This window comes from Alligator sinensis, unplaced genomic scaffold (assembly GCF_000455745.1).
Source record: "Alligator sinensis unplaced genomic scaffold, ASM45574v1 scaffold379_1, whole genome shotgun sequence".
NCBI lineage: Eukaryota > Metazoa > Chordata > Crocodylia > Alligatoridae > Alligator > Alligator sinensis.
Genome location: NW_005842001.1, coordinates 1,599,601 through 1,615,510, shown reverse-complemented (window position 1 = coordinate 1,615,510; position 15,910 = coordinate 1,599,601). Strand labels below are relative to the sequence as shown.

Below are 15,910 nucleotides of genomic sequence, written 5' to 3'. Positions count from 1 at the left end.
TGGCATTCAAGCTGTTTGAGGCAAGGTTGAGGAGAAAAATAAGATTCTGTGGGTAGGGGGGCAGGGGCGTGATGGCATTTTTCTAGCATTTGAAAGACTGCCATGAAGAAGGCTGCCAGAGAGGGCAGAACAAGAGGTGGTGAGTTTATATTACAACAAAGCAGATTTAAATTGAATCTCAGGGAAAACTTCTCAATTGTAAGAACAGTGGGAGACTGGAACAAGCTGCCTAGAGAAGTTGAGGAATCCCCTTCACTGGAAGTCATAGAATCAGAGAAAATTAGGTTAGGAACAGAACTCAGGAGGTCACATCTAGTCCAACTCACTGCTCAACGCAGGACCATCCCCAGCTAGACCATCCCAACCAAGGCCTTATCCAGCTAGATCTTACAAACCTCCAAGGATGGAGATTGCACAACCTCGCTGTGTAACCTGTATTGAAGAAGAGACTGCACAGGCACCTGTCTGGGAAAAGTTAGGAATAGTGAATCCAGCACAAGGTTAATTTAGATGACCCTTGAGGCCCGTCCAACTCCATGATTCTATAATTCTGAGCAAATGTGAGGTAATTAGGAGATACGATTACTATAAAGCAGAAACTGTGTGAATACTTATAATTAATTTCTCTCTTCACCCTTTCAGTTATATTAATACAAAGTCATTTGCTCCTTACTCTAGGCACCTTAGGAAAAACGTGGAAAAAAAAATCAACTATAATTGTACTCTAAACCATCCCGTACTGTGAATACGGCATCACGAGCCACTGATCTGTCTTCTAAACAAGGAATTATTACTTGTTAAAATCACATTCAGCTACAACATGCTCTGGGAATTTTAATTTAGAGGGCTTCAGTTGTAAACTGAAACTGACTCAGTCCCTCTCCCGTTTCCTGGCAGCATCTGTTTAAATACTTTCAGGCATCTTTGTCATTTTTAGTTTAATTGAGAAATGTTAATGTTTGTTTTTAAATCATACTCAGATTTCGACTGTCCTTGGCTAAAACCATCTCAGGATAAAACAGAAGAAATGAGTGGGATTCTGGTGAGATCAAAACCCACCATCAGTCTCATGGGCTGAGAACGCATGGATGATCAGTCCTTAGCTTGCCCTTCCTTCTTCACATAGGCTAGGTACAGACATTATAATTTTACCAGTAGAAGTAATCAGAAACTGGTCTGTACTCGTAAGAGAACAGAAGTCCGGCACACAAACCAGCCTATACCCATAACAGAACTGAAGTTCAGCACACGTAGACTGTTTTAAAAATGGCAGAACCCAATCTAAGATTAGTCCCCCCTCAACAAAGGGAGAATATGCGTTTTGTTTACTACCGATTTAAGCTATGCCGCTGATGGAAAACTGCATGACTTATACCAGGGGCGGGCAATTATCTTGGGCAGAGGGCCGCTTACTGAGTTTTGGCAAGCCATTGAGGGCCACATGTCAGGCAGCCTAGGGCAGATTAATATTAATTTTCTAAATTTTTTAGGGGCTCCACGGGCCAGATAGAATGGCCTGGCGGGTTGCATCTGGCCCCCGGACTGCGTTTTGCCCAACCCCTGCCTTAGATCAATTCCACCGCGGGCTTTTTGAATGTCTCTACCTAGCCAGAGATATAGAGGCATCTTCATTTTCTCAGTTTCTGGTATAAAACAATTGTGGGGCCATCTTTTTATCTCAGTGATATCAGTTTAAATCTGATGGGCACATTATGCTACCCAGTCAATGGCTGCATTAGGGTTTGCACTGATGTAACTGAAATCAGCACCTATTCCCTAGAACCAGAAATTCAAGTTCTAAGGTTCAAATTCAAACTCTACCCCTCATTCTTCTAACTGGGGTCCAGCTTGCTGTGCCTATAGCTTTTTTAGAGGGTACCCTAACATCTGAATTCCCACCTGTTCTGCTGGGACACAATTAATCCCATGAGAATCCACTGCAAGTCATTGCTTTGAACCTCAAGCAATTTCCCCCCTTCCCCATGCTGTGTTGTCATCCTCTTTACCAGAGTGGACTGCATTACATGTCTGCTGTATATATACACAATTGTACAGGGCTCTGGGATGAAAAGCTTTGTGGAAATGCAAGATATTCTTATATCATTGCAGCCCAGCCATAATTCATTCTATAGGGTCAAACCCATCTAAGGGCCATGAGTTAGCACAAAGTCCTCTTAAGCTCCTTAAGGGCGAAAATGATCAACTGCTGTGCAGAAGTCCCAGAAAGGCATTTATCTATCCTATAAGCCTCATACCACCTAAGCAGCTCCTCAGGGGAGCTTAAGGGAGGTGTGAATGCTGCAGAGAATTCAGTGTGTAACCTCTGCTTGGGGCTGCATTTTTATTCCATAATAAACAGCAATCAAAACAGTATCTTAAATGGCCAAAAAGGATAAGCAGAGTAATCAGTCAAAAATAAATTCTTCAGTTGGTTTGGCTGACAACAACGTGAGACTGCTAACACTGACAAAGACTAACCGTCTGAGAGCATTACAGCAAGAAATAAATACTGGTGGTAACTGTCTTTGCCCTCAGAAGCTCCAAGACAAGGGGTCAAGTTCACTTCCTTTTCCACCGTTGGAATAAATTCCAACCTCATTAGACATGTCCTCCCCAGGACACTATATTTTGGCTGTCTTTAGCTGCTAGTTTTACCTTCTGAATTTTATTCCACACACGTTCTTTATCACTTCTTCTTCCTTCAAGGGTGTCCATGGCATCTGCCATTAGCAACTGCAGCTGGGGCACCAAGATAAAAATTATCAGTGTGGAATTCACACAGAAATAACTTCTCTAAATACACAGATTAAAACCTAATTAAAAAATCATTTGTACGCTGATGATTTTATTACTCATCTTTCACACAATGAGCACTGCCGCCTCATCATTGCTTCAGCCATTACACTGTGTTATTGTGGATATAAAATACTTAACAATGGGGAAAATTCCTGGGGAATATTTGTCCGTAACCTATAGGTTTCAATGTAGTAAATGCTTATGTTTTGCAAAGGCAGATTTGGATGGTAAGAATAAAGGTCCCATATTTCATTATTTAACTCTCTGGGATATTCTATGTAGTCCATGAATACTTTTTAGTATTTTCTCCTAAGGGTAATGCATCACAGTTTAAGACAGCATGTAAAACCTCACAAGAGGACAACACTAAAGTTGAGATGTTTTTACTGTACCTCAAAGTATCTAGCTCATTTACCTTCTTTTACTATCCTCCTCTTTGACAGAGCCTCCCCATCATTCAGTGTAACAGAGCATAAAAACAAGGCTGGCTATTTCTAGAATAAACTACAAAAATGCAGCTGTTTAAAAGGCTTGATAGTCAGTATTCACTACTAGTGTCTGGGCCCAGAATTTGGTGAGGTCTCACTTTGTTCCTCTTCTTATGCATCTTAAAAATGCATTTTTAACTGCATGTAAATAACACAGAAATTGTTGGCCTGGACCAGACAGGTCTATCTAGTTCACTATCCTCTTCCTTGCAGCAGCCTACACTGGAGGGTGCAAGAAATAGGCAAATGTAAAATAATCTTCCCTCAGTTAGGCCTCTTTCTATACCCTTTAGTTAGAGATCAGTTTAAGAACTGAAGCATGGGGTTTAGCATCTCTTCTGAAACTTAGTGTTGATCATTATAAATTAGATAGCCTTGTTATCTATTTAGATGTCTAGTCTCTTGAAAGGTCTGGTTTCAAAAGGCATATAAAAGGAAATTCAGAATTCCTGTTGAAGATCCAGCTGAACATTGCCATGTACTCACCTTTCTGTACCCAGATGGTGCAGGAACCTAATATGAGTACATGACACGATATCACTCAGGAGCTCTGCTAGTTATGCTTAGCTAAGCAAGAGATGGAAAAGATGCCTAGTCTAAGAAGCCACACTGTATTTCCTTAAATTTATGGAAGTGAGCTTTACCATTCAAGTTTTGTGCTTAAAATTCCTTTCCTGTGCTCCAGCAGTGGATAAATAATGCATGACTGCATGAATATTCTTTTGACTCACTAAATGAGTTTGCTTTGGCTTTAGCTTGCTTTCACAACCATGTTGCACTCACTTTGCATGAACATCCATTGGACTGAATCTTATTGGTCCAAATGTTTGCAGAAAACAAAGTCTTATATATCAATATTCATGGCAACAAAATGCAAGTTCTGCTGCTGGCTGTAATAGGAGCAGAGTCAAGGTCTTTGACAGAGATTGTCGAACATTTTCTGTTACACTAATTTTGTGACAAAAAATCTCATTGAGAGAGAAGAAGTGTGTCTAGAATAGTCAACAGTTTGACAGTTAGGTTACTCAGCGAACATATGGGAAGTCCAGGTTCAAATCTTTGCTTCAAATCAGGTGAAGTGTGGTCCTAAACTTGTTGCTTTCAGTGTCCCACAGGGTAGGTAAATGCTCTCATCATCAGCTTGTTGTGGAATCGGATTCCTCTGGTTTAAAAAAAAAAAAATTCACCTTGCCCCAAGAAATCTTCCCAATGAAAGATTTGCTGAAATTGATAATTTGCCCTGACAAGTTTCAGTTTCAACAAATCTGCATTTTTGGATGAAGATTGTTTTATGGAATATTTCCTGACCGGCTCTATAAGGGACATCGGAAAATTCTTCCAGATAGACAGCTAGCATACTAAAAAAAAAGAAATCTATTTTGTTTTTCCCAAAATGGAATTTTTCTGGAAATACTTTCCCATGAAAAAAATTTGTATTTTAACTCTTCATCACAATTTGTGTTGACCCCCCCCCCCCAACAAACCCAACCTATTTTTTAAAGAGGAATAGCTTTCTATTTTCCATCAAGTTCCCAAGTTTGATTTATGGAGCACGAATACAGTAATGCAGAGCCATAAACATCTTCAGAAGGTTTTTGTGTTGATATTTTGATTGTGTTCAGCAGCTCACATTGAATGAAATTTTCCTTCCCTCAGATCTTGCAAACAAATAACAAGTTTAAAAATCATGAGCCAAGAGTCTCTTTGCCATATGTTAGGACTCTCTTAATTTATATGCTTTTGAAGTTAACAGAAAGGAGTTTACAACTGAAATGCCTTTAGGCTCCTTGTAACAGCACTGATATAACTAGGGTGGAGTTATAAGGGCAGCTGCCCCCGGTGCCAACTTAAGCTGTGTGTGGAAAAAAATGGCTCTGATAGCACTGGCAGCACATAGACAGCCAGAAGTCCCCGTATGACACAGCTTCCCAGAGTGCCTGACTGTTGTTGCGTTTCTGTGTAACGGCATGAATGCACTATACACCCAGCATGCTTTACATTTTGCACAACTTGTAATCCACATAACATATATGAATTTTCAGCTGTTCCTTACTGAAAAACTTAAACTGGTCTATTTGAACCACCTCAGGCTAGGTACAGACATTCAAAAAACTCAAAGCAGAATTGGTCTAAGTTACGCGGTTTTCTGTTAGCAGTGTAGTTTAGATCAGTAGCGAACAGAACATACATTTGCCCGTTGGTGGGGGATCAGGGCACAAATCTCAGGCTGGGTTTCACCATTTTTAAACCAGTCTGTGTGCGCTCAACTTCTGTTCTGTGATGGGTATAGACTAGTTTCTGATCTCTTATACTGGTAAAAAATGTAATGTCTGTACCTGGCATTAGTTATCTCAGCTGTACCAGTGGAAAGCCAGAATGACTTCAGTGGAGTTATTCTATGTTTGTGTTAGAGGAAAGTATTGGCTTGATCTATTCTTCCCCACAGAAAAATACCAAAAAAAAATTCTGATCATGGTCATAAACAATTTTAAAGGAAGAAGAGTGCAAAGTATATTCACTACAAAGCTCTGGAAATGCACAAGAGTCCTTCCATCCGTTGGAGTGGATGATGGTCCAGCTTCTTAGAGTCTGCCTCTTCAAAGAAATAATCCTGAATGTATATTTGTTCCCATGCAGCATCCCATTGACTCTGTGTAGGAGTTACTGCAGAAGCACTGACATCCAAAGTTGGCTTTCACATACCAGGCCTAAAGGAGTTGAATTTCCTTTATTGTTAGGCATTTGTGCAGAGTGCAAGGGAGGATGGCAGGGCAAAGTACCACTAATAAACTGATGAATCCATACATTTTAATGCTGCAGATGGGCCAGACTGTTACTTTTTTTCTTTTAAATTACTCCTGTTTTGGGCTTGGCAAACATGGATTTCTTACTAGATATTTACCATTCATCACTGAATACTCATGCCAGGTTCTGGTTCTGCCAAGTCCTATGAAATAAAGTGAGACTAGCTTTCCCCTCCTCTGTTTTCCTGAGGCTTCCTTGAACCTTCCTTTGAAATATTCCAAGGGAGGTCAGGCTCCCAGCTGGAGAAGAGTTGCTTTACATAGATTTAGGCAACAATTAAGAGCACATGCCCAAGCTATGTGATTTGGAAAGTCTCTAGTGAAAAATGCATCAGTTCCTCAAGATACACCTCTAATTGGCCTTAAAATGTGGACCGGTAGATACTAGTACCAGGAAATTTGTTCCAAACAGAGGATGCCTTTTACTAGAAGTAGTTTCTTTGAAATGTGTCTTCCTCTTACCTTAAGCACAGACTTTAATGTTTGGCAGCTGCTAGGTGTGTGCAGAGTTGGTCTTATTTGATTCGGATTCAGATTTGGCCCGAATTGGGGACAATGATTTGATATCTTTGATTCGGATCACTGTCCCTGATTCAATTTGGCCGAATCTGAAGATTTAATGCTGATTCAGAGACTCAGCGATTCGGCCATAGACACAGCTTTAAATGTTTTTTCTACATACCTCGAGGCACCAGCATGGCTTGTGAATGCTGCAAGGCTGGGGCAGATGGCGCGTCCCACAGGAGGCCCTCCATGTGCTCAGCAGCGAACCTGGAAGTGGACCAGAAGTACTGGGTTTGCTGGGGAGTGTGCTGGGGGGCCCCCCATGCCCCTCCCAGCTCAGCGATAGGCCATGGGGGGACCCCAGGTGCCTCCCCAGACCCAGGAGGCACCAGTTGCTGAGCTGTGGTGGTGTGGGGGGGGCCCTCATGTGCTCCCCGGCAGTCCTGGAAGTGGACAGGAAGCGTTTCTGGTCCACTTCTGGGTCTGCTGCTAAGTGTACTGGGGAGCCCCCATGCTGCTGTGGGACGCTACATGCACCCCAGCATCGCAGCATTCAGGAGCTCCCTGCTACATAGAGGTATGTAGAAAAAACATTTAAAGCTGTCCGAATCACCGAATCTTTCCGAATCGATTTGGAGGGTTCCGATTCGATCCGGAGAGATTAAAGGGCTGAATCTCCACCGAATCGATTCAGGGGCTGAAGCTTCACACAGCCCTAGCAACTACCTCCCTCAACAAGATGGAGCTGTTTAGTTCCTTATGGCAAGCTGTTCTGTGAAGCCCTGGTTCTACAGAGCTCAGGGGCTCTGGAGGACAGCAGCCATGGCTCGAGACTGGCTTCAGGAAAACCCAGAATCTCAGAGGCCAACATTTAGATCATCAACGCTTGACTGACTATAAAAGTAGGGAGTGAGGAATATGTAATCCTCACTCAGGAGAACAAAGGGAGAAATTTGTTTTACCTGAGCAAATTGTTGAACACCCCACAAACTTGACATAACTATAGTACCACTTGGCACTGCTATAGCACATTCCATTTGCACGTATCAGGCTGTTAAACTTGTTAATGAATTCAGCTTCGTAACACTTCTGCAAATATTACTATCCTCATTTTATAGAGGGGAGGGAAAAAAAACCAACCCTAAAGTACAGAGGGGCAAAGGGATTTGCTCAGGATTGCACAGGAAGGTAAGAATAAAAATCTCTTGCTTCCTGATTTCTAGTCCTGCACTCGAACCCCAAGAACATTCTGCCTCTCTTGGTGCAGCTGGCTATGCTGCTGGATATTTTTGCATATCATGATCTGAATAATTGCAATCATTTTCCAGGCTTGTTTTTGGAGGGTTGGGGGAAGGAAAGATGTTTTTAGAATATAAAAGCAAATGCTTCCCACCCTTCCACAAAAAGTACCCATGCAGGAGCTCAGCACCTCTTCTGATAAAATATTGCAAGGAGAATTTCAAAACTAGTCCAGAGTCTGTGAATATTAAGCATTGACTTCCATTACAAATTACATTGCAACATCTCTTTCCCCCCATCCCTTGGCTCACTGCCTGCAAGAGCCAAAACAAGGATTAAAAATAAATACTCACCAATTCAGCATCTTGCTGACTGATGTCCTGCAGATAGGGAACGGTTGCTAGCTCAGCTATCGCTTGATTAATCACTTGGGACTGTTCCTTGACTCGCTGCAACTGGCGGAGGAGGCTGGCATATTGCAACTTCTCTATCACACCTGAACATGCACAGAAACTCTCCTAGTCTCTTAGCAAAAGCAAATGGGTTAGAAGAGAGCCACAGAAAACATACCTCTCCTTTGAGACTTATGTCAGGGCTTATCGTCATATATATTCCCAGTGGTAATTCTATAACCAAAGAAGCATAAAACACCTTTAAGATAATGCTTTTTAGAATCTTATATAGGAAAAAAGACTTTACACAATCTCTCTAGTAGTACTAGAAGAAAAATTGTTGATAACTGATATGCAAGAGCAGACCCCAGATAACCAACACGAATGTACTTTTTTCTTTTCTCACTTAGAAAAGCCTATTCCATAATCCTCTTTGTTAAACTGTTGTTCGACTTTTTGGGTTTCCTTTAATGCTTCAGTGAAGAGGTTCAGGAAACCACATAATGGAAAAATCCCTGACATGTTCACAAACAAGGAAAACCCACAGCTTTCACACCTGGCTATAACACATGACGAAACTGCAGAGATGGACTCTGATCTTGGTAGCATTTGAACACAAAATGTAAGCATGTGAGGAAGTTAGTCAAGTGTTTAAATTAAAAGGGAAGCATGTGCCCAAGTGCTTGTCAGATTAGAGTTTTAGGGTCATATTTTCAAAAGTATCACAATGCTCAAATTTAGAGATTGGTACCTAGTAGGATTTTCAAACCACATAGGCCTACATGCATCACCGCAAAGCTGTGTTCACCACATGGTCCTTGGGCATCCTGACACTGCTTTGCTCCTGCTGCATTCACTGGATCAGGGACATGAGCTTTTATTTCCTATATGCCATGCGTGTAACCTAACCGCTAGCCTACAGAGCCAACCTTTCACTTGTTTATCTTCTTGGCCCAGTGAATATTTAATAATTTGAATCCAATAGCATAGCTTCAAAAATGATATTTAGAGAACATCATTGCATGTCACCTAATAGTCCAGTAGTTAGCATCTGGTCCTGGCAGGGAAAGCCCTGAGATCTAGTCTCTGCAATAAATCAGGCAAAGGAGGGGTTCAAAGACAGGCTCCAAGGACCCTGGTTAGTGTCTTAATTGCTAGGGGTCATGAAACAGTGCCAGCCAGCACCCAAAAGTCTTGTGTATGGCTCTCTCCTGTACATGTGCAATGCATGTGTGTTCTCTGAAAATGTTGACCGCAGCAGGCACTGTAAGGGACCACCTAAGCTGAGAATCCTATGGGACCTGGACATGGGCTGAGGCTCCAAGTGACTCAATGACAACAGGACTCAAACAGTTTTCTGAAGGCCCACCAGCAGCAATTTAGGCACACAGGGATTTTAAGGTGCTGCTGCTGTTTCTGATGTAGGTGCCTGCCTACAAAAGATGACTATGAACTAACAATGTGATGTGGCCATGGAAAAGGCAAACTGAGTCCTAGAGTGTATAAGGTGGGGTATTTCCCCCAATGATTGGAAAATTTTGAAGTCATTTCATCTGATCCTATTGAGACCACATCTGGAATACTGGGTACAGTTCTGGTGATTTGTGCAGAAGGGTGGATTCAAACTGGAACATGGGCAGAGCAGGGCTACTAGGATTATCATGCAACTGGAGAGCCTATTTTATTAAAGGAGAGGAGATTGGCTTGTTTAGTTTAATAACACAAGGGTTGAGAAGGGGGCATTATTGCTGTCTATAAATACATCAGTAGGGGGAGTGTTGGTGTAAACACCAATAGGAAAGAGCTATTCAAGATAAAAGACAACAGTGATGCAAGAACAAATGGGTAGAAAGTAGCCATAAATAATTTTAGGCTGAAAAAAGAAGAAAGCCTCTTAATAGGACCTGTGGGGGCAAAAGGGGTAAGAATCCATCCTTTCCACCTTATAACTCAATTCTTATGCTCAGAAAAAGTTAAGTTTCCATGGTTTGACCTACAGGAAGCTCTATGTATCATCAGGGAAAAGGTTTATACTAATGCTGACACTGAAATTATACACTGCCTGGGTCAGATGTAGCAGGGTGATTTAGTAATTAGAAAATTCCCTGATATAAGGAGGCATTAATTGTTTTACTTCATCTCAGTGCCAGTCAGTGCTATGCTATAGAAAAAGTTAAGTTTCCATGGTTTGACCTACAGGAAGCTCTATGTATCATCAGGGAAAAGGTTTATACTAATGCTGACACTGAAATTATACACTGCCTGGGTCAGATGTAGCAGGGTGATTTAGTAATTAGAAAATTCCCTGATATAAGGAGGCATTAATTGTTTTACTTCATCTCAGTGCCAGTCAGTGCTATGCTATTAGCCACCCTAAATTGAAGAAGGCCCTGCCAGGAGACGCCATCAGGGCAAGGGGTGCAAAGGTAAGTAATGGGGGTCTTGCCATCAGGGCAAGGGGTGCAAAGGTAAGGGAGAGGAAACAATTATTTTGACCAATTTCTATCTTAATTTTTAAACCAAAAAAGCAATATTACAAGTCTCACTGTATCAGTTACAATAGACAAAACCCCTAAATTATTCCTATCATATGCCCTTGGGGGGAGGTGGGTAGTGGAGTCCCCCAGGGCTCGGTCCTGGGGCCTGCGCTGTTCAATTTCTTCATCAGCGATCTTGATGTTGGGGTGGAGAGCAACCTGTTTAAATTCGCTGATGACACCAAAATTTGGGGGGAGGTGAGCACGCTAGCAGGGAGAGAGAGATTGCAGAAGGATCTGGATAGGTTACAGGGGTGGGCAGACAGGAACAGGATGCGTTTCAATACGGACAAGTGCAGGGTGCTGCACTTGGGTAGTAGGAACCAGCAGCACACTTATACGATGGGGAGCTCCCTACTTGAGAGCACGGAGGCGGAAAGGGATCTTGGTGTCATTATTGACTCCAAGATGAACATGGGCCGACAATGCGAGGTCATGGTTGGCAGGGCTAACCGGACCTTGTCGTGCATCCACAGGTGCATCTCGAGTAGAGCCAGGGAGGTGATCCTCCCCCTCTATGCGACGCTGGTCAGGCCGCAGCTGGAGTATTGTGTCCAGTTCTGTGCGCCCCATTTCAGGAGGGATGTGGACAACATGGAGAGGGTCCAGAGGAGGGCCACCCGCATGATCCGGGGACAACAGGGCAGACCCTACAGTGAGAGACTGCGGGACTTGAACCTATTCAGCCTCCACAAGAGAAGGCTGAGGGGGGACCTGGTGACCGTCTATAAACTCACTAGGGGGAACCAGAAGGGTTTGGGGGAGACGCTGTTTCCCCTAGCCCCTGCTGGCATAACAAGGAATAATGGGCACAAGTTGATGGAGAGGAGGTACAGATTGGACATCCGAAAAAACTACTTCACAGTTAGGGCGGCTAGGAGCTGGAACCAACTTCCAAGGGAGGTGGTGCTGGCCCCTACCCTGGGGATCTTTAAGAAGAGGCTGGATACTTACCTGGCTGGACTCATTTGAGTCCCGTTTTTGTTTTTAGGGTGAGTGGTTTTGTTTGTGTTTTTGGGTTGTTCTCCCGCCCTGGCGGGGGGGCGGGCTAGAAGATCTATTAGGTCCCTTCCGACCCTGAAACTATGAAACTATGAACTATGAAACAATTTCAAAGTTGCTTTGAGGCCAGATGCTCCCAGTAAGGATGGGCTGAGCCTTAATGAGGTGCAAACAGCTGAGGGGAGGCTAAGCAGAGACTTTGACTGACAAGGTAAGGAGTTATAATGAGGTGTAAAGAGCCAGAAGCAGGCATGCTTAGTTCCATTTCTAATACTGAAATCCATGGGATTTGGGAACTATCTAGTACCATTTGCACATTTTAAATAACTGTCTACTTTACCCACCAGTGTCTTAAGTAGCTTATACTTTATAAGCTATATACTGTACATACATGGACATAAAGAAGAGTAATCAAGGAGAAGGAGAGAGAGAGAGGGAGAAGCTAACATATATCAAATACAATTTTAGTTGGAGCAGGAGGCTGCTCTTTGCCTTTCTTGAAAACCACCCAAGAAACCCTTTGTGTAAGTTTTTAGAAGTGAGCGTATTGACTCATCAGCTAAGAAAGCAAGTTAAAAATGCTTTCTCATTGGCTGAATCATGCTGTCCCAGTGGGGCTTCTCCAATTATCAATAAGCAGAGGCAAAATGGAAACAACTCTTTGTTAGTTTGATTTGCCAGAAAAATATGAGCGCGCGCCATGGAACTAAAGCAAACAAATTGGATAACTGAGCCAGCTGGTGCTCTGTGGACATAGCAATGTTATTTAAATCTACAGTAGGCCAGAGGTAAATAAATAAATAACGTACAGCAGGATTTTTAAAATGGATTATAGCAGGTTGAATGTTGTCAGAGGTTGTGTTTCAGTGACAATGAAAAATGCAGAAGGAGAGTGTATATAACTGCTGCTGGCAGAAAGAAGAGTCCATGGGGATCTGAACCACATGATGGGGAATTACATGAACTACAGTGGAATTCAAGAGACTACTAAGCTGCAGCAAAAGAAAAAAAGAAAGTGGCTAAGGAAGAAACTGAAACTGCCTCACACAGGTGTATTGAATGGTAAATAAATAGTAAAAGCTTGCAGGGAAGCTTTAGTGGGAAAGAACTAGCTTATTGAACAGATGGAAGTGCTTAACACTTAAGAACTGGGAATGTGATGTAACCAACAAATACAGGACACACTTTTAATGCCAAGACAAAAAGGGCACAAAACATTAGCAGGCAGGCCAACCATAATGCTGTTCCTTGGCAGATGTGTCCAAGCATAAAGTATCCAGGTTTCACAAGGAAGGAACAAAAAGTAGAAGTAACAAATGCTGGGCCTTGCTTTGTAGCCTTCTTCAAACTAGCCAAGGAGTTCTGTAAAGAGAAAGTCCATAGAAAACCTACAGCTAAAATGATCCCTTTTAAACAGTTTCTTCTGAGCTCATTGATAAGTTTGTCCCTCTGTGGATTAAGCAGAAGACTTTCAAGAGGTATGCTAGTAAGCCAGTACATCCAAGGAAGCAGTGCCTCAGCATCAGGTCTTAGTCCCTCTCTAGGACCCTGGGTGGCAGAGCACTGACTTAAGACAGAACCAGCTTATTACAAGTGGAATTTAACAGCTGCCACTCGCTGGACAGATAGAGAGGCTTCTGAAGCATGAAACCTAAAGCTAAATAACACTCATGTTGCATTGCAAATGCATTTAGATGGCCTCTAACAGTGCAACCTACACTGTCCTTTAGAACTTCAGGCTGCATATTGTCAGCAGGCGTTGGGCCAATATGCTACTGAGACTTCTAAAAGCCATGGGCTTTTTACGCCAACATTTAGACAGTACTTGAGAAATAACCTTTGTGTCCATTCTATTAATTTATAAAGCTGACTTTCTGAGTGCTAGAAACTAAGAGAAACAATGTAGTAGTTTAACAGAAATGAAGCAGGAATAGCTACAGCAAACACCTGGCAGGTGTTTTGACAAATACCTTGTTGAGCTCGTTTGAGCCCAATTACCTCCTGCCCATGGCAGGAGACTGGACTTAATGATTTTACAGGTCCCTTCTGGTCCTTCTTTATATGATTGTATGTTTGTCTATCAGCTTGAAGAGCACCACTTTGCACAAGCCCTATTAATGGATCTCCATTTTATCAATTTATCATCTGATTAGAGCAATGCTTTGTGAACAGACCCATGATGGGCTGCAGCATTATGTTGAAACCTGCATTAAATTTCTTCAAAGCCCCTAGCTTGCTCCATAAAGCATATTCTGCAATCAGTGTAGCATAAATACTTTCATGGAACTGAAAAAGGCAGCAAAACAATTAGTTCTGCAAATTCTGTATTCTATTGTTGTCCTATGGAGGAGCCCATTTAGGCCTTGTTCATCCACATTCATGAAGTGAGATAACTAAACTGCTGGCAGCCACAGCTCGCTCATGTTGAAGTAACAGCTTGTTCCACAAATACAGGGCTGATTAACATCATAGAATCATAGAAAATTAGCATTGGAAGGGATCTCAGGAGGTCATCTAGTGTAATGTCCTGCTCAAAGCAGGACCTAACCCAACTCTCTCATCCCAGCCAATGTCTACCTGGGTCTTAAAAACCTCCAAGGATGGAGGTTCCACAACTTCTCTTGGTGACCTGCTCCAGTGTTTTACTACCCTCCTAGTGAGAGAGTGTTTCCTAATATCTAACCTAAACTTCCCTTACTATAACTTAAGCCCATTACTCCTTGTTCTGTCATCTGCCACCCCTGAGAACAGTCCAGCTCCATCCTCTTTGGAACCAGTCTTCAGGTAGTTGAAGGCTACTATTAAATCGCCCCTCAGCTACTCCTCATAAGTCGTGTGTCCCAGCCCTTTAACCATTTTTCTTGACTCTGCTCAACTCTCTCTAATTTGTCTATACCCTTTTTGTAGTGGGGGGGCCCAAAACTTGATACTGTACTACAGATTGGCCTCACCAGTGCCAAATAGAAGGGAATAATCACTTCCGTCCATCTGCTGGTAACACTCCTACTAATGCAACCCAGTATGCCTTTAGCCTTCTTCACAACGAGGGCACACTGATGGTAGGTAGGTACCATTCATTGTGGACAAGAGTGGCAGAACCTAGTGCAGTGGTTTTTATTGTTTGAGTAACAGCTTACAAGGGGTTCACAGTGGGACCCTGGAGTATGAGTATCCAAATGCCTTACTGATTCTTTTCTTGTAGAGAATGGAAAGGAATAAAGGGAATGTTTTGCTTTGGTAAAAATATCTAGTCAGATCATATTTAAAGAATTCTTACCACCAGCTGGAGATGCTACAGTTTAAGCAGTACTGTGTGATATATGGTATTTTCTTACATACAACATGCACCTTTTGCCCCCAAAAGTAAGCATGGAAACTGTTTTCTTCACTGGAAAAGAAGCTCACCTGGAGACACTGTGCATGTCGTGGGAGCTGTCAAAATGACTGCTGCTTTTCTGACTCGGCAAGCTGAAGGGGTGGAGTCCTGCGTTAACCCTGTCACAGCCATAGCTAGTGGCTGGGCACTAGCGCTTGTGCCTGAAGCACAGGATTGTTAACAGTCCATATATGTGTGGGCAGTATGGAAATAAAAGCTTAAAAATGCTTGTCCATAAAGTCCATTTAAAAAAAAAAAGAGCTGTCCACAAAAAACGAAGAAACTATGAGCTTGATTGAGGCTAGTGCAAGTGTTGATGGATAGATGCACTTCCTGGATGCTCTGGCTAAGTACAGACAGTCAAAAAGCCCAAGGTGGAATCGATTCAATCTTTGCAGCTTTCTCTAAGCCGTATAGATTGGATTGATAATGAACTGAACTGATGTTCACTTTTTAGTTAGGAAAGGCAGCCAGATGCCTGCGTTAGGCCAGGCCAGAAGCTGAGGCTCTTGAGAGAACATCTTCCAGCCTGCCAGCCGTTGCTGAGCCCAGCTGAGTGAAGGCCATCCCAACTGGCTGGCTAGTGGATGCTCCCAACCTCCTGCTTTCCCCCTATAGGTGGTTGAGGAGCCCCCCATCCCAATGCTGGGCTATCTTGTGGGGAGCCCCTGCCTAAGGGGGTTTCCCCTGGCCTGGCCCAGGGAACCCCAAGCACTGGTCTGCCCTGCCTCATGGGACCAGAGGGGGGTTCCCTCCTCCCTCCCCCATGCAG

The 15,910-nt window shown here is 42.9% G+C and overlaps 1 protein-coding gene across 1 annotated transcript in view; it reads right to left on the bottom strand.

Moving 5' to 3' along the window:
* The window catches only part of SPATA16 (spermatogenesis associated 16), a 147,102-nt gene that overhangs the window by 23,230 nt on the left and 107,962 nt on the right, over positions 1-15,910 (bottom strand). Inside the window, exons 9-10 of the mRNA XM_006021729.2 lie at positions 8,185-8,349; positions 2,656-2,739 (exon numbers count right to left, since the gene is read on the bottom strand). Of these exons, the coding sequence (XP_006021791.1) occupies positions 2,656-2,739; positions 8,185-8,349 (249 nt within the window). The remainder of the gene's footprint in view (positions 1-2,655; positions 2,740-8,184; positions 8,350-15,910) is intronic.